Source organism: Pteronotus mesoamericanus, unplaced genomic scaffold (genome assembly GCF_021234165.1).
Source record: "Pteronotus mesoamericanus isolate MK-2021 breed Mesoamerican mustached bat unplaced genomic scaffold, CSHL_Meso_final contig_20, whole genome shotgun sequence".
NCBI classification, from domain to species: domain Eukaryota; kingdom Metazoa; phylum Chordata; class Mammalia; order Chiroptera; family Mormoopidae; genus Pteronotus; species Pteronotus mesoamericanus.
In genome coordinates this window covers 70,942,240-70,966,905 of record NW_026555085.1, presented here as the reverse complement: position 1 = coordinate 70,966,905, position 24,666 = coordinate 70,942,240, and the positions used below count along the sequence as shown (strand labels likewise).

The following is a 24,666-nucleotide window of genomic DNA, read 5'->3' as shown; positions in this document are numbered from 1 at the left end:
TTTCCCCTTGCCCCCCATTTTCCCCCCCTCTGCCCAGTAACCCCCTTCCCTCCTGCAATCCCTCCCCCCTTAGTTCAAGTCCATGGGTCATGGATATAAGTTCTTTGGCTTTGCCATTTCCTATACTATTCTTAACGTCCCCCTATTTTGTACCTACCAGTTATGTTTCTTAATCCCTGTACATTTTCCCCCGTTCTTCCCCTTTGCCCTCCCAGCTAATAACTCTCCACATGATCTCCACATCTAAGAACTCTTCCTGTTCCACTTGTTTGCTTAGTTTTTGTTTTCATTTTCATTTTTGTTTTTGTTTTTTAGATTCAAGTGTTGATAGCTAGAGTTGATAGCTATCAAGTGTTGATAGTGAGTTTATTGTCATTTTAATGTTCATAGTTTGATCTTCTTTTTCTTAAGTAAATCCCTATAACATTTCATGTAATAATGGCTTGGTGATGATGGATTCCTTTAGCTTTACCTTGTCTGGGAAGCACTTTACCTGCTCTTCCAGTCTAAATGATAGCTTTGCTGGATAGAGTAATCTTGGATGTAGGTCCTTGCTTTTCATCACCTTGCCTGTTGCTTCTTGCCTGCAAAGTTTCTTTTAAGAATGGGTACTCCTTTGTAGGTGGTAATTCTCTGCTTTTCTCTTTCTGCTTTTAAGAGTTTCTCTTTATCTTTAACCTTTGACATTTTAATTATGATGTGTTTTGGTGTGGTTCTTGTTGGGTCCAACTTGTTTGGGACTCTCTGTGCTTCCTGGAATTGTATGTCTATTTCCTTCACCAAATTAGGGAAGTTTTCTTTCATTATTTTTTCAAATAAGTTTTCAATTTCTTACTCTTCCTCTTCTCCTTCTGGCATCCCTATGATTTGGATGTTGGCCCTTTTGGAGATGTGCCAGAGTCTTCTTATTCTCGTTTTTTAAAATTCTTGTTTCTTCATTCTGTTCTTGTTGAATGTTTATTTCTTCCTTATATTCTAAATCATTGATTTGAATCCCAGCTTCCTTCCCTTCACTCTTGGTTCCCTGTGGGTTTTTCTTTATTTCACTTAGTGTAGCCTCCATTTCTTCCTTTGTGTTTTTGCAGTACTCAGTGGTTTCTCTGAGTATCCTTATCACCAGTGTCTTGAACTCTGCATCTGATAAGTTGGTTATCTCCATTTCACTTAGTTCTTTTTCTGCGGTTTTGTTCTGTTCTTTCATTTGAGCCATATCTTTGTCTCCCCAACTTGGCAGCCTCCCTGTGTTTGTTTTCTGTGTGTTGGGTAGAGCTGCTTTGACTTCCTGTCTTAGTGCTCCAGTTAAGTTGTAAGGGGTAGAGCCCTAGGTATTCACGAGGGCAGGGCAACCCGCTTCACCACTGCCTGGCCTCTGGAGGGTTACCTGGCACTTGTCCTGTTTCCAGTCACCTCACCCACTTCCCGTATGTGACTGGCACCCTTCTAGCTGCTGCCTTGGTGATGATTCCCAGAGTGGGTGGGTTCACATGCGTTCTAGGACCTTGCAGATCCTTTGAATGGACTCTCCTGAGAAACTGGCAGTTTCTTCCGCTGCTCCAGCCCCCACTGGTTTTTACAGTCAGTAGTTGCGAGACTGCACTGGAACCCTGGGCTGTGCAGCCTGGCCTGGGGCTGGGATCACTCGGGCTGCCCTTTCCACCACCACCACCGCCTCTCTGTGCCTCACCTAGTCCTCTCCACCCCCTCCCTGCCTCTGCCTCTTCTACCCATCTAGATGAATGTGGCTTCTTTAAATCCTTGGTTGTCAGACTTCCATACAGTTTCATTTTCTGGCAGTTCTGGGTGTTTTTTGTTTTGAGGTTAGTTGTGATTCTTCTTGTGGTTGTGTGAGGAAGCAATGCATGTCTACCTATGCCTCTATCTTGACCAGAAGTCAAAGCCTCAGAGCTCTTGCTTCTGTACACAGATGCAGTCAAAAAGAATAACTATAGAAAGAAGCTACAAAATACTTGATGAGGTTGAAGTTATAAATGCCCCCATCACTTATTCACTGATCAGAAGATCTTTTCATCTTAATGCCCTCCTTCTGTCTTTCCTAAGTCTAACTCTGTGCACACAGAAGACTTATCCATTAATTTTAGGTGATTCACACCTGTTAGCAGCTTTAGAAAATAACTATTGAAAACTGCTTTACAGCAGGAGTCCATATTCCAATTCAAACACAATATATTGAGTCAGATTGGTTTCATGACAATTAATTTGTTGTTTTGAAGTGACTCTACTAATTTATTTTCTAATGATGATTATCTTATATTTAATTTTCGTTTTCAAATTATTTTTTTTATCTCTACCTAAGGACATGCCCATTGCTTTTAGAGAGAGGGGAAGGGGAGGGAGAGAGAAGGAGAGAAATGTCAATGTGAGAAACATTGATTGGTTGTTTGCCACTCACATGCTCCCAACCAGGAACAAACCCGCAGCCTAGGCATGTGCCCCATCCATCTCACAACCCTTGAGTTTACAGGACAATACTCCAACCAACTGAGCCACACTGGCCAGGGCTTATATTTAATTTTCTTGTAATAAATTAAAAGTGCCTTGTTTTACCCTGACCATAATGGCTCAGTTCGTTAGGCATTGTCCCACAAAGCTAAACATTGTAGGTTCAATTCCCAGTCAGGGCACATGCCTGGATTGCAGGTTCAATTCCCAGTCAGGGCACATGTAAGAGGCAACCAATTGATGTTTCTCACCCTCTTTCTCCCTCCCTTCCTCTCTGTCTCTAAGTAAAATCTTTTTTAAAATCCCTTGTTTTTCTTAAATAATGACTGAGTTTTATTAATTATTTTTATTTGCATTTTTCTTCCTGTATTTTAACATACTAATTTGAATGTTTCTCCTCTTCTAGGCTCTTGAAAATCATTTACAACAAAAACACTCTGCAGAGCTTCAGTCATTAAAAGATGCACATAGAGAGTCAATGGAGGGCTTCCGGACAGAAATGGAACAGGAACTTCAGACTCTGCGGTTTGAATTAGAAGACGAAGGAAAAGCTATGCTTGGTATTTTGTGTGGATTATAATACTATATTTATGTGGACATTCTTCTACTCTAAAATTCAACGTGAAATCACAAAGTTTATTTTTAAGTTTTGAAATATCAAAATAAATATCTAAGTGTTTTCCATATTTTACTTGAAGTTACCAGATGAAGAGGCAAGTATGGTGGAATAGCATGGATAGAACGCAAAATTTCTCCACACACTGGCTATGTAAGCAACAGTAACTGATGCTTCCGTCTGTCATTAACCAACTAAATGGAGTCAGCACATTCAGGCTTCCCACTGTCCAGTAACGAAAAAGAGAGTTAGACAGGGAGACACATATCCTTAGACTAGATAGTCATATTGGTTTTTTCCAGTTCAGGGTTTGTTTTGTTTTGTTTTGTTTTTTAAATGTGAAAAGTCATGCTTAGATATGACTTTTTGTTTAGGTATTTTTCAGATATATTTTTTTAAAATCTTTATTTTTTTCCGTTACCATTTAGTCCCCGTATGCCCCCCACACCCCAGCACTCACCACACTTGTCCGTGTCCGTGAGTCCTTTTTCCTTTTTGCTCAATCCCTCCACCCCCTAAACTACCCCCCAACCTCCCCCCCCCACCACTAGCTATCATCCTGCTCTCAACTAAAATGCGGACAGATATTTTAAGTGGGGTTTTTATCTTTGAAGTGTTCAAATCACTTACCTTTTTTATAAGGAGATGTGTTTTGAAGAAAAACCAAATATATATTAAAGGTTTTTTCAGTTTGCTTTTTAGTGTCGTTCAGTAACTTTTCCTTCCTCTCATCTCACTTTTCCTTCCTTTTGTTCCAAATTCTCCTCATATTTTTAGTGTATGTTGTCACACTTCAGTGTCACACTTGTTCCAAGTAGAAATTGGGAACAAAGAAGACCAAAATGTTGTGAATATTGTAGACCTCAGAGAGAAAGCCGTTTGATCCAGTTTACCATCTCTACTGTTGCTGGGAGCCCTAGGCCAAGTCACTATAGCTTTCTCTTCTTTTAAAAACCTTTGAGATACCTAAGATGAAAATCATTGCGTGAAAACATCGGTGGGATATGTGTTACGTGCTAGGGACTCTGCTAATCAAGGAGGATTCAGAAATGAACTGCTGCTCTGTCTTTGGCCTCAGGTAGCTTCTAGTCAAATGCAGAGGTAGCTTTTGTAAAATGTGGCCCAAAGGGAGCACTTTCTGCAGCCATGTGAGGAGAGGTAAAAACAGGCCAACTGTAGGAAAAGTTGTTGTTTAGTCCATTGAAACATGATTTAAATACCCCTTTGTTGACAAAAAGATTTTTTCTGATGCTTTTAAATTGAACTTTTTATTTTGAGATCATTGTGATTTATATGCAGTTTTAAGAAATAATATAGAAAATACTTTGAACCCTCTACCCCATTTTTCCCATTGGTTACCTCCTTCAAAACTATAGTATACACCTAAAACTAATACAAAATGATATTGAATGTAAACTATAAATGAAAAATACATTTAAAAAAACTAAAGTACATATCACAACCAAGATACTGACATTGGTGCTGTCAAGACACTGAACAATCCCATCACCTTGAGGATTCCTGTTGCCCATTTATAGCTACACCTACTTCTCTTCTTCTCCCCCACCTTTAACTCCCAGAAGCCATTTTTATAATTTTATCATTTGAAGAATGTTATGAATGTTATAAATGGAATCATACGATATGTAACCTTTGGGATTGGCCTTCTTTCACTCACTGTGAGTCTCTGGAGAGTCACTGAGGTGGTTGCACCAATAGTTTGTCCCTTTTTATTACTGAGCAGCGTCCCATGGTATTGACCGACCACACTTGTTGTCCTTCACCCATTGAAGGATGTCTGGGTATTTTCATTTTTGCGTAAACTAAGTTTTTCATTTGTCTGGGATAAATGCCCAGGAATACAGCTGCTGGGTCATATGATAATGGTATATTTAATTTTTGAAGAAACTGCCAAACTGTTTTTCAAAGTGGCTGTACCATCCACTTTGCAACCCCCACAAGCAACATATGAGTGGCACAGTTTTTTCACCTCCTCCCCAGCATTTGATACTGTTATTTTGTATTTTAGGGATATGATGATATCTCATAGTGAATTTTACTTAGCATTTCCCTATGGCTAATAATGTTGACCATTTTTTCATGTACTCATTTTCATCTGTGTATCTTCTAGTTGGATTGTTTGTATTTTTACTGTTGAGCTTTAAGAGTTCTTTATGTATTCTAGATACTGGTCAAGATCTTTTAGGTCTACATTTCACACACACGCTCCCCCCACCCCTGTCCCTTATTCCATTGAAGTTACTCCTCCTGAGGTCATGATCATACTTTGAAAGTCCAAAGTATTTTCACTAGCTCTCATATTGTTGGCTCTGTCTGCATCATTTGTCCCCTTTGACTTTCTTGACTCATTTTTCCCTTTGGTTTCCCTGAAAGTATACTGTCTTCATTCTATTCTTACCTTTCTGACCTCTCCTCCTTAATCTCCTTTGCCAGCCCTGTTTCCCTGTGCACCTGTTAAATATTGGTATTTCCCAACACTCTGGCCTGGTGTTAAATATTGGTATTTCCCAGCATTCTGGTCTGGTGTTTTAGTCTTCAGGCTTTTCCTGGTTGATGGGATTCATATCTTTGTGTTCGATTACATCTATATTGTGCTAGTGACCCCAAATACGTATTTCTGGACCATACTGCTTTCTTTGTGAATTAGATTTATATTTATTACTGTATATTAGATATTCTTATACTCTACATTTTAGATATCAGTTCACTGTCTCCTTCATGGTCCAAAATGTGTTTCTATTCCTGTACTCACTTTAATTAATAGTATCACCATTTACCCAGCTGCCCAGAAAATTAAACTTTTTTCTTTCACTTTTACATCCCATTTGTTCCTTCTTTCTAAATATTCCCTATATCTTCTGTTTCTGCCATACCCAGTATGTGGTCGTATCATTTGTCACCTGATTATTACCATAACTTTCTTTCTGATCTCCCTTCTCATCCTCCAAACTCCAGTGAGATTAATCCCTGTAAGACTCAAATATTACCATGTGATTTCCCAGCTTTAAATCCTTCAGTGATTCCACATGCCCTTCCTCAGGGTCTGTCAAGTTTTGCCACTGAAGAAGCCCTTGATACCAGGAGCCCTACATGGAGGTCTCAGGAGGAGCCTGAATTGACTAGCTGCAAGCACAACATTTCTTTGAAGATTCATGTTTTGGCTTTAAAATTTATAATTTACATTTTACTCACTTATATCTCTTTTGTGTTAATATAAAAATAATGGTTCTCCCAGAAGTCTTCATGTAAATTCATGTTTCCAAAGATGCTCATGTGTACTCTACAGGAGCCTCAGCTATACTCACACACATATCCCAGCCTGAGAACCACAAACCTAAACACGAAGTAAAAAACATTTTATACTACAATAAAACTTTCTTGGACTGGTCTCCCATTTTCTTTCCAGTATGACTACCTGCTCCGTGGGCTTCTGCCACACCAAACTTGTCATGGACTGCTGGATAGGTCAGGTTCTTTCTGCTTCTGCATGGTATCTCTTCTTCCACTTAGAGAACCCTACTCATTCTTTTAGATTAGTTACTGTATAATTCCTTTGTGATAGCAACCTCAGTTTTCCTTTCTCAGGAGATTTAGGTTACTTCCACCATTGTGCTTTCATTAGAACTATTATTCATCTCTGATATTTCTCTTAATTCCCTAACAAGGTGTCTTCCCTTCTAGCATGGGCTGTTACAAGGACAGGGTCATATTTTCTTCTCCCTTAGTATTCTCCCTGACTTTCAGTAAATGCAGATTATATGAAAAAGTCAATTTCAAATTCAAATTCAAATGATGACTTCCAAATCACTAAACACATTCACTAGTTAGTGGTTAACATCTTTTAGGGATATTGTGGAAGAATTCTTACCTGGATAGAAGGTTGCCTCCTAAATATGTGTTATGGTACCATTCAACTCTAAAATGTTATTCTAATAGTGAATGAGAAGAATTAAAAATATCAGTACCTTAATTGCAAACTGAAAGCATGTATAGAAATATCCTCATGCATTTGAGCAGCTAAAAATTATTAAAGCTAGGTGATAATTCACCTAAAATTCATAATATTCTATAGTCTGTAATATTTTAACAGGCATACACAAGTCTATGAAATTTTAACAGGCATACATACAAGTGTCCTGATTTTAAAAATATTCTGTGACACATATAATTTTTATCTATACTTAAAATATTTTTTAAATATGCTAAACCTCTTTTTGTTCTCGGATTCCAGCTTCTTTACGCTCAGAATTAAACCATCAACATGCAGCTGCAATTGATTTGTTACGGCATAATCACCATCAAGAATTGGCAGCTGCTAAAATGGAATTAGAGAGAAGCATGGACATCAGCAGGAGACAGGTAGGGAAGAACATTCTGTTCTGTGATTATTTCCTAAACGTGAATAGATTTGAATGTTCATAATTTTCTGAAAAGTATTTTATAATGACTAGTATTTTCACTAGTTATTATTTACTATCTATATTAAAGTGTTTTATTTTTAAGGGTAAATAGGGACCTTGACTAATATTGGTCATATAATTTACATTATATTTTATGACCTTTTAATTGAGTATTTTGAATTTCACTTGCATCCTGAAGAAAGTGAACAATAAAATGTAAATAACACAAAGAGTGAAGGCAGAGTACTATAAAACAGCAGTGTCCAGCAGAACTTTCATGATGTTTTATAACTCTGCCATCCACTAGCCAAATGGGCCAAGTACGTCTAGTGTGACTGAGGACCTGAGTTTTCAATTTTATTTAAATTCAGTTAAACTTGAATTTAAACAGCTATATTGGATAACATAGCTACAGAAGTAGCTGGTCCTGAAGAAGAAAAAAAAAAACTTGTATTTCCATATCTCTCTAGCACAGTCACTATTTATACTTTTTAAACTTTGTTCTTTGGCCATGTGTACTTTGTTTAATTAAATAGTTTGTGATTTTGAATGTATACAAACATTCAGAATCACAAATTATTTAATGTGGATGGATGGACTCTTTTTAGACACAGTGCAATGAGGACTGTTACTAGTTTATTAGACTTACAACTTTTACTTTGTTAGCCTTCAACTATGTTAAATGATCACCCAAATTTTCTCTTCATTACTTGGAAATTTTAAATGAGCTACTTTATAATCATGGACAGAAGTTATATTCGCTGCAAGTAGGCTGACAGTAAAATTGACAATGTCTAGGCAGTGACTTCTATGAAAATACAAGGAAACTTACCTTTCAGACAAGATAATTGCCAGACCAGCACTATGCAGACAAAGTCTGCTTTCTAAGCCATGGGATATGTGTGTATGCGTCTCTGTGTGTGTCGGGATAGCCTTCACGTGTGTGGGTCCTTTTTGGATTGAAGGACAATGGTGCCAGCATTTTATTGCAGATTATGCAGCGTCTTGAGTATGTGAGAGTCCTGTGTTCTAACTCAGCTCTGCCATTTCTTATAAATCATCCTTGGACAAATCATCTCTTGGGTTTTACTTCCCTCATCTGTAAAATGAAGGAGATGTGCTTTTATGGTCCTTTGAGTTCCTTGTAGCTCTGACATTATTGAAAATATATCCATATAAACACTTTTTATATATATGGAAAGAGAAGAGGCCTTGAGATTTTCTCATGTCTGCAGTTTGCTTTTAAAGTAATGGCAGATGCGTTACATTTGACATTCCAGTATGCCATTTTCTTTCCCTCAAATAAACACAGGCAGCAAATACGTAGAAACCTTTTAAGCATTATTTGTATTTTGCAGAGTAAGGAGCACATGTGCAGAATAACAGATCTACAAGAGGAATTAAGGCACAGAGAGCGCCACATCTCTGACTTGGATAAGGAGGTACAGCACCTTCACGAAAATATAAGTGCCCTAACCAAAGAACTGGAATTTAAAGGGAAAGAAATTCTTAGGATACGAAGCGAATCTAACCAACAGATGAGGTATGCCATTAATTACAACAGAAGGAATTTGCACAATTATTTGAAAGACTATTGTGATAGTATTTAGCAATACATGCCTATTTATATAACTAGACTGACTTCTAGTAAGATATTGAGGACCATTTTTGACTTTGTTGACCATGTTATAATCTAGAACATAGATGAAATGTTATATTTTGAATGATGTATATGCATTCATCTACTTTGGAAATTGTTTAAAATTAACCAAAATCTTTAAAAATGTTATTTTAAAAAGCATTAAAGGAGACAACTTTAACAAGCTAGAAGTAACTTACTTTGGGCTGTTTCCATTAGTTTTCTATATATTATACCTAAAGCCATTTCAGATCTGGTAGAATATAAAAAATTTTGAAAGCTTGACTTCAGAATGACCTTTTCTTAACTAAAAATAAACAGGTTGCATGAACAAGATTTAAACAAGAGGCTTGAAAAAGAGCTGGATGTCATGACAGCAGACCACCTCAGAGAGAAAAATGTCATGCGGGCAGATTTTAATAAGACTAACGAACTTCTCAAGGAAATAAATGCAGCTTTACAAGTGTCGTAAGTCACATTATATTAAAGAAAATTCATATGCGGATAATAAATTGAGGAATAGTATGTCTAACCTCAAAATAGCTACTCTCTTAAACTAATTAAATGATACTTTAAAAAGAAAACAAGTACATATTACAGATGGTAATTGTAGTAAAATATTTTTAAATTAGGATAAATTAATTGAATGATGATATTATTAGCTGCTACTATGACAGTTCTACTATAGGACAAATACTTGTCTAAAAACTGTCCCTCAGGGTCATGAACTGTCATGCCATAGTGAAAACTCAAAAGATGTCCCCTATATAATGTTATGTAAAAGGAGCATATTGTGACCAGTAGGTCACACTAATAATAAATAGTTCACAAAGATATCAAACGATCTTTAAAAACAAATACAAAATTTTAATGATAATGGTTCCCTCTAGGGAATGAATTAAGAGATATTGATGATTGGGGTGGGGAAAAGCACAGACTTCCTTTTTATTTTATATACTCAGATATTGTTTGAATTTCTGTAACAAGCATTTATTTTATTTTAAAAATCCATAAAAATGAAACATCACAAATATTACTTATACAAAGTAACTCTAATATTGTTAAAACCCAAATTTGTAATTGTTGCTTAATGTTTTAAAAAATATTTAATAGCCCTTGTCTCTCATAGACAATTATAAACTGCGTTAATCAATGCATTCATTCATCTCTGTGGCCCAAACCGTGGTCCGACTTATCTCAAAATTAATCTTCTCTAAGTTGCTGTAGATGATTTATTCATCTTCAGTCTCTCCTCTTCCAATCAATTAAAAAAAAAAGTCCATAAATTCCACACACTTCAGTAAAGTCAAAGTAGTGACTAATCCAATTGCCCTTAGTCTCTAACTTAAATCCGTAGCTTCAGTATGCCTTATCCCGCCTCATGCCATAGTCAGTCGCCTTATTCCCTGTCTGCTGCACTTGTCTCAGCCACACTGACCTTCTTGGTTTCCTTCTCAACTTCTCCAGTGTTGTCTTCTACAATCTAGAATAACTTGTGTCATTACCACCTGACAACCTTTCTCAAATCTAAAAATCATCTCACATTTCACCCATATAGCTAAATAAGCCTCGCAGTAAATATCGTTATGTATGCAGCACAAAGACCCGCATTCACTTAAACTGGAACAGATTGTAGACTTCCAACCTTGGCATTTACTTCAGGGGCCTCTGAGGTGAGGCGCTCTAATGGATAAATGCAGAATTTTTACATCAGTAGGCACGCAATGATTGCTTTATGAATGGTTTTTTTTGGAGGATTTCCTATAATATTTATCACGTCATGAATTTACTTCTGAAATAGACTCATGAGATTATTCCCCCAGTCGCAGTGACTTTTGCTTCTTGAAACCTGCCGTGCACAGGATCTCATACCCTCGGGCTTTTTGCAGAAATGAGTTACGGTAAATCCCAGGGCCCTGGCTCGCCCTGCTCCTGGCCTCAATGCCGCTCATCAGACTGAGGCTGAAATCCTGGTGCCCTCTACTATATATTCGAAAAGAAGCGTGCATACCAGAAGAATAACCCCTGTCCTGTGTCCTGTCTCCTTTGGAATGTTAATTTACAAAAAGTAAAGGTTATGTCTTTGTTTTCACTTTATTCTGTGTTACATGGTTTTGTACATTATGGATTTTTAGTAGTAAATAATAACTTAGTTTTTATAATATCATTTTAATTAGTGTTATTACTCATAAGTCAAATATTTTATTACTTTTCTAGATGTACTGTACCATATGTTTTAAACTTCGTCTAGGTTTATGCTAACCAATCATATTTCCTTTTTCACCAGAAGTCTGCTGCCATCTTGCTTTAGATATTTACTCTTTTAGTTAAAAACAAACATATATTTTAGGTCACTGTCCAATTTTTTCCGTGATAATAAAAATGTGTTATATGTGCTCTATGTAATACAGTTGCTACAATGGTTGTTGAGGACTTGAACTGTGGCTGGCAAGACCAAGGAATTGAATTTTTCATTTCCATTAATTTTATTAAATTAAAATGTAAATACCCACATGTGGGCAAGTAGCTACTATATTGGAAAACACAGTTTTAAAACTGTTGAATATTTCTGACCCAAATTCTTAAATGCAGCCTGCTAGGATTTGCTGAATGGTTTGGATTTAGATAGATGTGGTGAACAGGAAGTCTCCATTCAGTGTTAGGAGCTGAGGGAGCAGCATTGGACTGTTCCCAGCCTGTTCCAAAGGACTAAGGATACCCTGCTGAAGTTCATAATCAACTGGATGCTTGCATTCAAGCTGCAGAATGAGAAAACCTCTGGATTCTTGGAAGAGGGTGGTAGTGGAGGACTGGCGGAGCATGGGACAGTCTCCCAGGCTGGAGGCGGGAGCAAGGGGCCTCTGAAGCAGCTGGAGGCTTCTTCTATTCCTGCCCCAGACCCTGCTGGACTCCAGGGAAGAGGGGGCAAAACATTTAAAGGATGGAAAGTGCCCTCTGAACATTGTAGAAATGGTGATAAGAGTTCTGTATCTTAAGGAGTGACTACTAGAAATCCTCTTCTCTAGAGCTAGGTATTAAAGCCTTAGATTTTCAGACATTCTACAGAAATACTTTCTTGAGTAATACAGTATCTTAGTAAAAAGCCTTAATCTATTAAAAATGTCATGTTTTTTGTTTATATTAGAAACAAATGAGAGAATGGGCTGTTTTAAAGAACTTGGTTTAAATGTGGGCATAAAGATACACCAAAACGACAGCTCTTTATTGTGCAAAAAAAATTATTTGGAGACTATTGATTGTTTAAGTCTGCTTTATGTTAATTTCTCACTGTGCTGAAGCAAAAAGATAATTTCTTCTTGGAGAAAATACTGAGTTTCTGTGCTTGGACTTTAAGTAGGTCAGTATCCCTAATTGAAAAGAAGCACTCCAACACAACAGAATTACTTATTTTTTAAAAAAGCTGTTTGAGTTCTTTTATCTGTAATACGCTAATTGCTTTTTGTTGTTGTCATTTGGTTTTTAAGTTACTATTCATGTTATTTTCATAAACTTTGTAAGATGATGTAGTAGTCTGTTGGCACAAGCCACCTGTGTCCACAATTTATGGGGGGAAAATATTGCCATTAAACTCCTTCATTATTACTTTTCCTTCAGGCTACAGAGGAGGATGGTGTAACAGAGGGCTTTTGTCTTTATATAATTAAAATTCTAAAATATATATGTGCCTAGTAATACTGTTGTTTGGCTTTAAACTTTCAATTTACTGATATTTTTGTCAATTACTTATTCTAAAAAACAGCATGGGAGGACTGTCAACTTGGAAACTTCTTAAAAATATAGTTTTATACAGATTTTTTTAAAAAGTCAACTTTTTTCTTTTTTAAGATTTTATTATTTTTAGAGAGAGGGGAAAGGAGAGAGGGAGAGAACCATCGATGTGTGGTTGCCTCTCGTGTGCCCCCTGTTGGGGACCTGGCCTGCAACCCAGGCATGTGCCCTAGACTGGGAATCGAACCAGTGACCCTTTTGTTTGCAGGCCGGCACTCAATCCACTGAACCATACAGCCAGTGCCAATTTTGTACAGATTTTTAGGCATTGATATTTTAGATTTGTATTGTCCATAGACATTGATCTCTGTATTCTCAGAGCCAAAAAAAAAAAAAAAAAAAAATCAGAGCATGAATGCCTGGGGAGAATCCAGCAGTGACTCTAATTAATAATTTTGTATGTTCTACTTCTGTCTGTTCTCTCTTTGTATTACTTTTGATGGGAATTTGTGTTTCACATAAAAAAGCTATCTGTGCTTGTGTGGTTACTTAAGGCAGTGTTTCCCAGGCTATACTCATTCCTGTGCAGCCTTTTGGAATTCTGTCATTTCTGACTACTTATGATACTATTTTCTTAATATTTTAATTTTAACTTAAAAATTTAACAGGAAAACTCAAGTATCTCTACAGTAAAATCATTATCACCACTGAAAATTATATCCATTATTCTAAATAGAGGTTAAGCTATAATGTAAATTGTGTGAAAATAAAACAATGTCACTAGTTTCTAGTTAGTACTGATGTTCATGGCCTGCCTGACTGTTGTGAAATAGGGTAAGAAACATATGTTATGAAGGCTATTTAAGATATATGGAACCAAACAGACTTCCTCCTTCTCATGGTTCGAAAGATTAAAGGAGAACAAGTTAAATATCATCTCCTCTCTCTCCTGTCGTTCATCTCTAGGGTTTGGGTAGCGACACTGGCTTAGAATGCCACATGGGGGCAACCACAGCAAAGTAGAATGTTGACTAGTGTTGGCTTGACGTGGGTATCAAAATAGTACCAAGTGTTCTTTCTATTAGAATTTCCAAAGACTAATCATTCTGGAAATATACTCACAAGTTAAATCTATATTATATTACTTGTATTCTCCTTTAATGCTTTCCCATTTGTGTTTATGTGGATTCTGTTTCTCCAGGTTAATGAATTATTTTTTTCCCTTTAATATCCAGGTATCTTTTAAATATTTTTTGATGATGTAAAGGTATTTTGTCAAGATTAACTGATAACTTTGAAGGCAAAGGATGTTTAACCTAAATGAAAGCATATATTAGAATTAAGGTTCAGAGCAGACCTTCATTATGCAAAAAGGAGGTTCAAAGATTGTAACCGACCTTAGATTCACTTTACCTTCTTATTGTATCAGAATGGCAATTTTCAACCTGTGTGCCACAAGAATGTTTAAAAATGCAAAACCTGGCTATTTAGTCAGGGGCACCGACTTCTGTTCCCTTAGATTGTCAAATAAAAAAAAGAAAAAGCCAACACAACAATAGCCTGTGGTGTGAATGAATCTAAATTATACCTATTTTTTATCAGATCAGCAAAAAATGTGGTTTTTGGTGTGCCACAGAATTTTAGTCATTAGTTTATGTATGCCATGCAATGAAGAAGGTTGAAAATTGCTGTATAGAACAAAAGATAGACATAATAGTTTTAAGTAAGGCTTAAATTTTTTTTCTTTTTTTTAAGCAACCATTAACAACCAGTTATTCTTGTTCAGCTGCAAGAAGTAGTTTAAAAATCTTGTACCTTGCTTTTAATGATAATGTACTCCAGTGACATCTTGTGGCTACTCCAATGTCAAAGCCAAATGCCTTTTTCCTTGACTAGATCACTGTTTCTCAAGCTTCTTGAAACCTTGCCCATAAAATACATAGTTTTGCCCATAAAATGCCATATTGTGATAAAATGCAAGGTCACTTTATGTGAGTTCAGTGAATCACATTTTTCACTCATTCTGCATTGTCGCAAAAATACAAAAATAGAGATAATGAAACCTCACACTGAACTGACAAAGTCCCAACTGATTTTGAGATGGGCCACACTCTGTCAGCCTCATCCTTCCCCACTCCCAGGTTAGAACGTCAGCCATGGAGCTGGGTAGGGAGCCAAATATGTTACCTCCACATCTTTAGCTTAGGCTGAGCCAGAGGAGGAATTTACTAAAATTAGATTCTGGTGCCCCTCTGCATCAGGGGATAGGCATGGATCACTAATTCCTAGAAGATCACCTACAAGTTACACAATATTTGTTGAGTGAATAAAATTTTCTGTGAATCATCATTAACCATATTTTATTGAGCTTAAGTTCTATTTTTTTATTCTAAAAACAATGATTTTTTAAAATCGTTCTAATTACTTAAATTTTCTAAAATTGGAAGTGCTTTTTTCAAACTAAGCCAGAATTTTCCACTTGTATTCTCTTAATTCTACCCTGTTCTGTATTTTTATACCCTTGGGGTCTATGTTTCCTCTGCTCATAAAGTGTGGCTTCTATTCTAGAGTCTTCAGTGGCCCGCAGCCCTATAACCTAATCATCTCACTCAAGGCAGAATAGGCCTAGAGGGAAATAAAATTCTTTTACCTGATGAATTCTTTTTATAGTTTATATGGATTAGCTGATAATACAGAATTTTTAAACTGAATTTCTTGTCAGCCAGGAAAGAATGATTCCATATTTGTGTCCTTTGTTTCCTTTCTTTCTGTATTTTTTCCTTGTCTTTTTTGTGTATGTTACTAATCCTGTGTCATAACACAATATTGTATTTGTGTACGTTCTAATAGTTAGCCTACATTTCCAGCATCAAAGCTGCATTTGCTAGGTTAGTATCATTTAGCATATCATTTCTTCTACAAAGCGTACCTCACCTCAACCTCATGTACTCTTGGAATGACATAAAATGGATAAATTATTCAAAAAGCCAATTGCAAAGCCTTTAATATCACCTATTCTTGGAGAGTTTTAATAAGACAATCATGCCATTATCAAAAGTTTTAAGGAAAAAGTTTGATTTTAAGTTTTTGTGTGTATTCAACTGGACTAATGAAAAAAAATGCAGTTATGACAAAAGAATGTGTCTGAATCATATTAATAAGCTAACGATTTTCTTGTTTTTAGATTAGAAGAAATGGAAGAAAAATATCTCATGAGAGAATCGAAACCAGAAGATGTACAGATGATTACAGAATTAAAAGCCATGCTTACAGAAAGAGACCATGTCATAAAGAAACTAATTGTAAGATATTTTGTTTTTGCTGTAACCATGTAGTATATCAATAGACTGTTGATTTGCAGGACATGGGAAAATATTTTTAAGTAATGCTAAACAAAAATTTGAAGTATGAAATGTGCATTGTGATTGAAAGTTTATTAAAATGTTATGGACAAGGGAAAGAAATACTAAGTTTAAAATTTAAATTTGATATTAGGATAAGGGGATTATGCCTCTTTTTTCAGTATTTTAGTACATGTCAAATGTTTAATTACATGTCGTTGTCAATGTACAGTTAATATACTGTTGAAGCGTTAGTATTGTACATGGAGAATTGGATAGGAAAGAATAGTCAACACATTCATGTGTAAGTCTGCATTGTACACTTCTAAGGTAGTTATGTTAATTTCCTAAAGTGTGTTCCACTGAACCCTGATTTCAGGAGATACCCCATGAAGAAAGGTACCATGATGTAGCCTAATAAAAGCTATGGGGTCGTTCTTGAAGAGCCTCAGTCTACACTGAGATGTTAGGAATTCTGAGAAATCCATCAGGGAGGAAAATACAGACTTAACAAATACACTGCTTTCATTAAAGCCATTATTCCTTAAGAATAAAAAGTACACAAATGTTTTAAGATTCATAAAACATTTCATAGTCTTCTAAAATTATATGTTCTGATCAATAATTAAAATACTGATTCTTACTGCCACTAACAAATGAGAAATCTTTCAGAGTAAAACTAGAAATAGAAAACTAATCATTCTATCCTTCAACTAAAAACTCTGGAAATTAGCATGCAAAAAGAGCATAAGAGCATTTATGTCTGAAATCCTTTTACCTTTAACATATCTCTTTTAGCATTTAGGAAAGCCAGTCTGTTGTCTAGGGCTGTAAGTTCCTGCCAAAAGCAACAGGGAGTAGATTGGGCTTTGTAGGTGAACCAGGAGCAGGCACTGGGAAGACAGAGCATGTGCTGTGCTGCTTCATCCCACTGACCACCCCGTCCTCCAGGCATTGTGAGCCTGAGCACAGGCCTCCCCGGTGGTTCTGTTGGATAGCAGTAAGGTTCATGGAAAATTACCTACCATACCACACATGAAATTAGCAAAGCCATTACGTGTATTTCATCTGTGGCCCATATTAATAGTTATTGATTTTCTAGTTCCTACTGAGCAGGTGTTACAGATATAATTGCATTTTTTTCTCACAAAAGGACAAGTATTAGACTTCAAAGGAGAAGTAATTTTCTGAAATAACACAGTTGGTGACAGAGCCAAAAATCTAGCCAAGGGTTGTACCACACTCTTTCCTTTACACCCTGAATCTGTGGACAGGGAGGCACCATGGTTGAAATTAATCAATGATTAAATATGCCAATGATAGTGGTACCTAAGTGGGGTATGAAGAATCTCGTTCTAGAGCACAACCCTACATTTCACACGGTTTTCCATTTACTTATGTTTACTCCCTCCCATCTGGTTATTCAGTTAGCATGTTATTGTTTGTCTCTTACATGAGCCATTCACTTTTTCTCTGTTCTGTGGTTACCACCGTCATATGTTGATGTCTCAGAGAGGAAATTTGACAAGATCACATATCTTTCCAGTACTCAAGAATACTGAATATCCTAGTGCCATCTTCATATGTGGAAACAATCATGCACACAGCTCCATGAATACAAGTGAAGCCTGCAGAAACTGCAGTCAGGCTTTTGGAACAGGGGTGGAACCAAAGAAAATGCTTAGATCCAGGCTTAAGGAAAAAGATAATGAAGGGTAGAGAAGAGTCCTGGAGCCTAGGGCTTGAAGCGTGTTGAAAATTTACCCCCGGCAGTCTTTATGACTCTGGCAGCCGGTGAGAAATCTTTGAGCAAGGTATATAAATCTTCGTTTAGGGTGTTACTAAATTTTGAATGAAATGGCACACAATTATGTTTTTAAAATTCAGTAGAAAATGTTTAAGAGATGTTTGTAATTCTTTTGCATAGGATGATAATAAATTTTATCAACTGGAATTAGTCAATCGAGAAACTAACTTCAACAAAGTGTTTAATTCAAGTCCTACTGTTGGTGTTATTAATCCATTGACCAAGGTATGTGCTGTATACACTGTAAAATAGGAATATGGTTCAAAACTTGATTAAAATTTTATAAAATATTTAGAGCAACATAGGTTCAAACTTCCAAAAGATGTTTCTTAAATTTAATAATCTAAGACTACAATCTACAAAATCTTTGTTTTCAGAATGAGACTCCAATACTATTCATTTGTTGATAATACTCCTTAAAATAATATTTTTTAATGTTATAAAACTTTGGTGCTATCATTTTGTTTTTTCATACCTCTAAAGAAAACTACCTTCTAAGTCTCCTCAAGATGACCTCTTGTCATTTCTTTCATGTTCACGAGCCTGTGTGGGGTCTGGAAAGACATCCCAGCACTGTGTGCCCAACAGCTCTGTCTCTCTTCTGTCTTAAGGGAGTTCGATATTATTTTGTTGCTAACCAACTGTCAGAGAAAGGCTTTCCTTTTGTCAGTCTTATGATCTTTCCTTAACAATGAAATTGAACATGACCTATCTTGACACTTTTTTGCTCTCTTAGGATAAAAGTACATTTCACCTTGTAGACAAATGAAATGGACATGGCTAAGTCTTAAACATCTTTGGAAACCCATCATAGGAAACCCAGCTTCCTATGGCTCCTGTCATAGTGCTTTGGGTATAGTGGGTATTCAATAAATATTGGTCCAGTTGCAAATTTCATCACATTTCCTGTAAGGCACCAGAATTATTCTAGTGATGAAAGCAGGTAATAAGGAATAAATAATTACATCCATTGACTTCATAGGATTACGTATATTTTGGCAGAAATCCGTAGGAGAAATAAAAGTGCTAGGGCTAAAGATATGTTTTCTTTAAAAGTTTGGACCAAATTCTTTTTTTTTTTTTAAGATTTTTTATTTATTTACTTTTAATGAGAGCAGAAGGGAGGGAGAGAAAAAGAGGCAGAGAAACATCAATGTGTGAGAGTCTCACTTGCCCCCACCTGGGGACCTGGCCTGCCACCCAGGCACGTACCCTGAATGGGAATCCAACTGGCAGCCTCTTGGTTTGCAGGCTGGCACTCAATCCACTGAGCCACACCAGTCAGGGCTGAAGATATTTTTTAAATTCAGATTTTATTGATTTGCTTATCATGCCTAATTTCTTTTAGGCCCTTAGAAATTTTTGCTTTCAAGGGTCATAAAACTACTTTGTTAAGAACATGGAATATGCCCTTCTTTCACAAATTAAAGCACTCCAGACCTTAAACTTAAATTTTTCATAAAGTAGAATGATTGAAGTAGGGAGGCCTATAGCTGTTTCTTCAGAGTCTAAAATACTGCCTGGCACATAGAAGGCTCTCAATAGTTGAATGGATGAATATATTTAGCTTTAGTTTTAAGTTCATAATTTAGGGTAAAAACAAGCTTTTAATTATAAAACAAGGTATACTAAGAATATTTTCCTTTTATTTATTTTATTGGAATTAGATTTTTTAGCTCCAAAACCATTACTATAGAACTTTGTCATTGATACCTTTGATTTCTTAAAATAAAAACCTTAAGTAAGTTTTATTATGCCCTCTGGTGACTAAAATAAGAAATTGCAAAAGATAGAACTCTTGAGAACTTTTAACTATTTTTGACTCCTAAGAGTGATTTCAATTTACACGAATAGTTCTAAAGAAAAAATTATTCTTCTTTTTTCAGTTATGCTGAAAGAGGCTCCTTATTAAAGACTCCATCATTACAGACTATGATACAGAGGACAATGTTTAGATAGTGAGATGATTATTTGGGAAGTAAAGGAAAAGGGCCTTTTTATCTATTGTGTTTTTCCAACCTCTGGAGTCATTTTCCAAAAATCATTTCATAAATTTAATTAGCATACATCTAAATAGTAAAATATAGGAATATTCAAAGTATCTTACAACATGTTAACCTTTATTCAGCATAACAAGATGATTGATGCTCATTGATTCTAGAGCTGTGGTTAATAATTTACAAGAAGATAAATTTTGATAACCTGCAACTGTATTCTCCTTATCTGTTAATTATAAAGAACAATTTAAAATTTAAAAAATTGATTTATTTTATAAATTATAAATTTTTTACAAGATTGTGAACCAATTAACATTACTACCAATTGGGAAATGAGACTTAAGTATGCAGATTTAATTTTCTGTCTTCAGAAAGATGATGCAATAAATTTAAAGCCAAATCATTTCTCTAAATCAACTTTAGGTCTCAAATAGAAATGTGAGGTTTTGTTTCAAACTACATTGCCAAGCATTTTCTCATTCCTTTTTTTTTCCAGGCAAGGACTGCCTCCCTTTGACAGATGGCTAAAGTTCACAGGACTCTCTTTTAAAATTATCTTTAACTTTACACCTTCTCCTAATTTTAGCCTCCGTCCTTGTGGTATCTGAAAGACCTACTCTTTTCCCCTCTTTTTCCCTCAGTATTCTTTATCCCTTGACCTTCTTTCCACCCCCTCTGTCCCTCCCCAAGAACCATCCCTAAATGTTTCTTCCTCATTCTTCCTGTCCTAGCAGCATGTCTGTCTGTGGGGATTCCATGTTGATGAAGAACACCTCCAAGGATCCCCAGACCACACTTTGGGTAACACTGGTTCATTTTAACATCCCAATTGAACAGAAAGCTTCCAAAATTTTCCTATGACAAATTTTTATCCTCTACTATTCCTGTTTTCTCATTTGTCCTTATGCAGGGACTATCCTCACATGTACTATTTTTAATGCAGCAAAAGAAGAAGAATGATAAATCACCAACAAACAGGTTTGTGAGTGTTCCCAATCTAAGTGCTCTGGAATCTGGTGGAGTGGGCAATGGACACCCTAACCGCCTGGATCCCATTCCTAATTCTCCAGTCCGCGACATTGAGTTCAACAGCAGCAAGCCACTTCCACAGCCAGTGCCACCCAAAGAGCCCAAGACATTTTTGAGGTGAGCCCCGTCTCACCAGTGATTTTTTTCTTTACCTTTTTAACTCGAGAAATGTATCTTCTTACGTTGCAGAAATCTACTGCTTTAAGAACTGCCTAGGAAAATACTGTGAAATATTTTCAATATATATTTCTCACTTCTCCAGAGAACTCTTTTTTGACTATTAAAAAGATTTTTCCAATTTATTAGTCAATTTTCTAAATGTTTAAAGATGTGCTAATGTAATTCACATGCTTGGAATTTCAATATTTATGGACTCTTGCTTCATTTTTAGTATCGTCACCAATTTCTCATTAGTAATCTATCCTTATTACAGAATTTAAAGAATTCTTTTAATTTAGTGGCTTCTGTTTGTTTCTTATATATTTTTTCCCATTCTTGTTTACCAGACTTACTTATAAATATATATGCTTATTGCCAAAATAAAAAATATGTAAGCTCTGGGAACTTAATGATATACATAAGCAAAAAACAAATTTTGAAAAAATAGTTTTTATAATTGACATTCCAGTTTGTTATCTGAGTTGTAGATTAAATGTATTAACAAATAAAATTTAAACAAAATCCAGTTGTTTATCCATTCAAAATTAAAGTCAGAAAGCAGTGTCATTATATGCTTACCTTAATATCACTGATTTTGTGCTGCTTTAAATTTACTTACTTTTAAATTATTTTTACCAGATTTCAGCAATGTCACTAGCAGTAGTCTTACAGATAGACTATCTTTTTCTAGGTTAAATGATTAATGACATAGTTAATGACTAATCATTTTAAATAAAAATGGCAAGGATGAAAAAATAGTCAAATACACCTTTGAATGTGTCTCCTGCTAAATATTTTGTGTTGCTTATTTTCCCTTGTGCATGGGCATGTTCAGGTATCAGTAAGGTGCATGTGCATGAGCTCAAGGAACATGACTACTGGAGTTTCCATTACACATTGTTGCGTGTAATTTCCCCCAAAGACGGTAGGGACTCTTTTCTTTTCTCAACTAGCCCAAAGAATCTTAGTTTGACTTAAGATAACTATATATTATATAACTTTGAAAATAGAGGGGAATTTGGCTTTTAAATGCACTCCTCTAGAGCATTTGCTTATAGAATTATGAAAGTTTAATGTAAATATACCTATAGTAAAAATACTATTCCATGGTTTAGTTATTTAATTTAGTTATATTTAAGTACACATCTGTAAAAATCAACTGCTTGCATCAGATTCTGAAATTAAAACAGGAAAGGTGCTGAAAGAGAGGAATGTCCACTTCTTCTCTCTTACTCCCCACCATTCCTCCTGAATTCTCTTCTTATTCGAAGAAAATAACATTCTTTTCCTCAACTGTTTTTGGTTTTTTTGGAATTTGTTACGATGTGGCTCCTCCTTAACTGTCCACCTGAGCTGTTGATGCACTCTAAGGCCCTCATGGAGTGGAGAACCAAATCTAGTGCCTAGGGGTAGCAAATCTTTAACACACATCTTCTGACATAGCCAACCACCTGTGGTCACTGAACTGATGTTTTATGTGCTTTACCCTTCATTTTGCAAAACAGCTTAATGCTGGGTTACATGTCTCTCTTTTTATGATCTTTTTATGAATTCAGTCCTCCTCAGAGTGAAGCTTCCCCGGTGGCTTCTCCAGATCCCCAGCGCCAGGAGTGGTTTGCCCGGTACTTCACATTCTGAAAGAACTGTGTTGGCAGAGCTCTGTGTGGACTGTTACTAAGAGCATGACCTTACAGATCATTATGTGAACAGGCTTTCCTATGTCAAACACTGTGAATGAGAAAGTATTTGTCTCTAATTTGAAAATGCACTGTATTTCCTGTGATATTTATTGGAATCATTCTTATAAGGTACTATGTTATGTGTGTAATTAAAATAGTTATTTTTATTTGAAATGGAAGAGTCTTTAACCTTTGTAATTCCTACATAATAAATTTTGTTAGAACAAACAATATTGGTTTTCATTTTTTTCAAGTAAGTGTATTTAATTTTTAAATATGTTTTAATTCCAGGTAAGACTTGCCAAAAAGTTTTACTGCATAGTAGTTATAAAATATTAAATTATTTAGTAGCAGTAATCATAACAAAATCAGGATAGGCAAATATGTTTCCTTAATTTGCCCCATTACTTTGTACAGCTATAACTAAATTGAGTTCTCTCAATTTACAATGCTAGAATGAAAACATGTATGGAAATTGTGGACTTTCAGGCATATAAAATTACTGCTGATAGTCAAGGATCTAGACATTTTAGTGCAGTTAGTATCTAAATTAATATGATTTATGGCCAAAAGTTATTGGGTAAAGAGACAGTCAATTCTCTCTTAATTTGTCTTAAAAAGCCAGTTGGTTGTTTTTCTAAATCGGCAATATAGCATTGACCCATGATCATGGACTTAACAAACCACTATCACATGTTAATGAGACCTTTTCTTCCTTTAATCTTTCAGTGCATCTTGGCAGGATACTATATTTTATGCTATGGCCTGAAAGAGCGCATCACTTTCTAAGAGTGCCAAATTTAGTTGACTCGGTAAGGTAGATCTTAGAAAAATCTGGGTGAATAAGATAAATGCAAATACATGATCTGTGAAGATTATAGTAATGTGAAAGACCAACTTTTTAAATGGTTATTATGTGTCAGGCACTGTACTTAAGGGGCCAGTAGAAAGAATATCACTAAGAGATTGAATTTTCCCAGAAAAATGGTTAATGCTTTTTTCAGAAAATATAGTTGTAAGCATATATTCTTGCTCATAGTTGCTTCCTATCTCATAATTTGGACATTTATTTACCAAGGTGTTGATGTAGTACTCGTGCAGGTGACTGTGTGGAATACAAAGGTGGGAATACCTGTCCTCAGGGAACACACCCTATACTTGCTTATATAGTCCAGAACCAAACTTTTTTTCCCCCACATCAGAGCAACAAATAAGATTTATGGAGTGCACAATGGAAACAGAAGCAGAGACAAGGAAGTGATTAACTCCACCTAAGTGGTGGCTACCCACCTACCTAACATGTCAAGACCTAAGCTTGGCATGGAAGTGGCACTCAAGTATAATATTGAAAGATGAGTAGGAATTAACCAGACAGACCAAAGGTGGGGCTGGTCCAGGGACAAGTTGAAATAAAAGCCAGGAAAAAACAAGCCAGCAGCATGCTGAGAATTCAGTGCAATCCTATGGGACCAATGTGGCATAATAAGAGAGCAGCCATTTCTTGAGCACCTGCCTTGTATTAGACACTACAATTTTAGCATTAACCCTTCAACAACTATGATGAAGAACCTGAGCACTCCTTACTTCGCCATTCCCCCCCCTTCCCAACACACACACATACACACACAATTATACCACTGATAAGGGTCGAAACCTGTGCTCTTTTCATTATGCTACCAATGGCCTCGAATGCTTAGTAAGAAATTCAGCTGGATCCTCTAGAACTTTGAGCAGGTAAAAAAAAAAAAAACCATGCTGTGAAATTTAAATTTTTTTAAGTCACCAATTG

At 35.9% G+C, this 24,666-nt stretch overlaps 1 protein-coding gene across 2 annotated transcripts in view; it reads left to right on the top strand.

Moving 5' to 3' along the window:
• FAM184A (family with sequence similarity 184 member A) overlaps nt 1–23,012 on the top strand; it is a 108,671-nt gene extending 85,659 nt beyond the window's left edge. Inside the window, exons 11-18 of one of the 2 annotated variants that reach the window (XM_054568915.1) lie at nt 2,867–3,020; nt 7,329–7,456; nt 8,856–9,040; nt 9,458–9,604; nt 16,050–16,167; nt 18,134–18,238; nt 20,954–21,156; nt 22,755–23,012. In XM_054568915.1, the coding sequence (XP_054424890.1) occupies nt 2,867–3,020; nt 7,329–7,456; nt 8,856–9,040; nt 9,458–9,604; nt 16,050–16,167; nt 18,134–18,238; nt 20,954–21,156; nt 22,755–22,836 (1,122 nt within the window). In that variant the 3' untranslated portion in view covers nt 22,837–23,012. The remainder of the gene's footprint in view (nt 1–2,866; nt 3,021–7,328; nt 7,457–8,855; nt 9,041–9,457; nt 9,605–16,049; nt 16,168–18,133; nt 18,239–20,953; nt 21,157–22,754) is intronic. The other variant, XM_054568916.1, reaches the window with a different exon arrangement.
• The last annotated feature ends 1,654 nt before the right edge of the window (nt 23,013–24,666 follow it).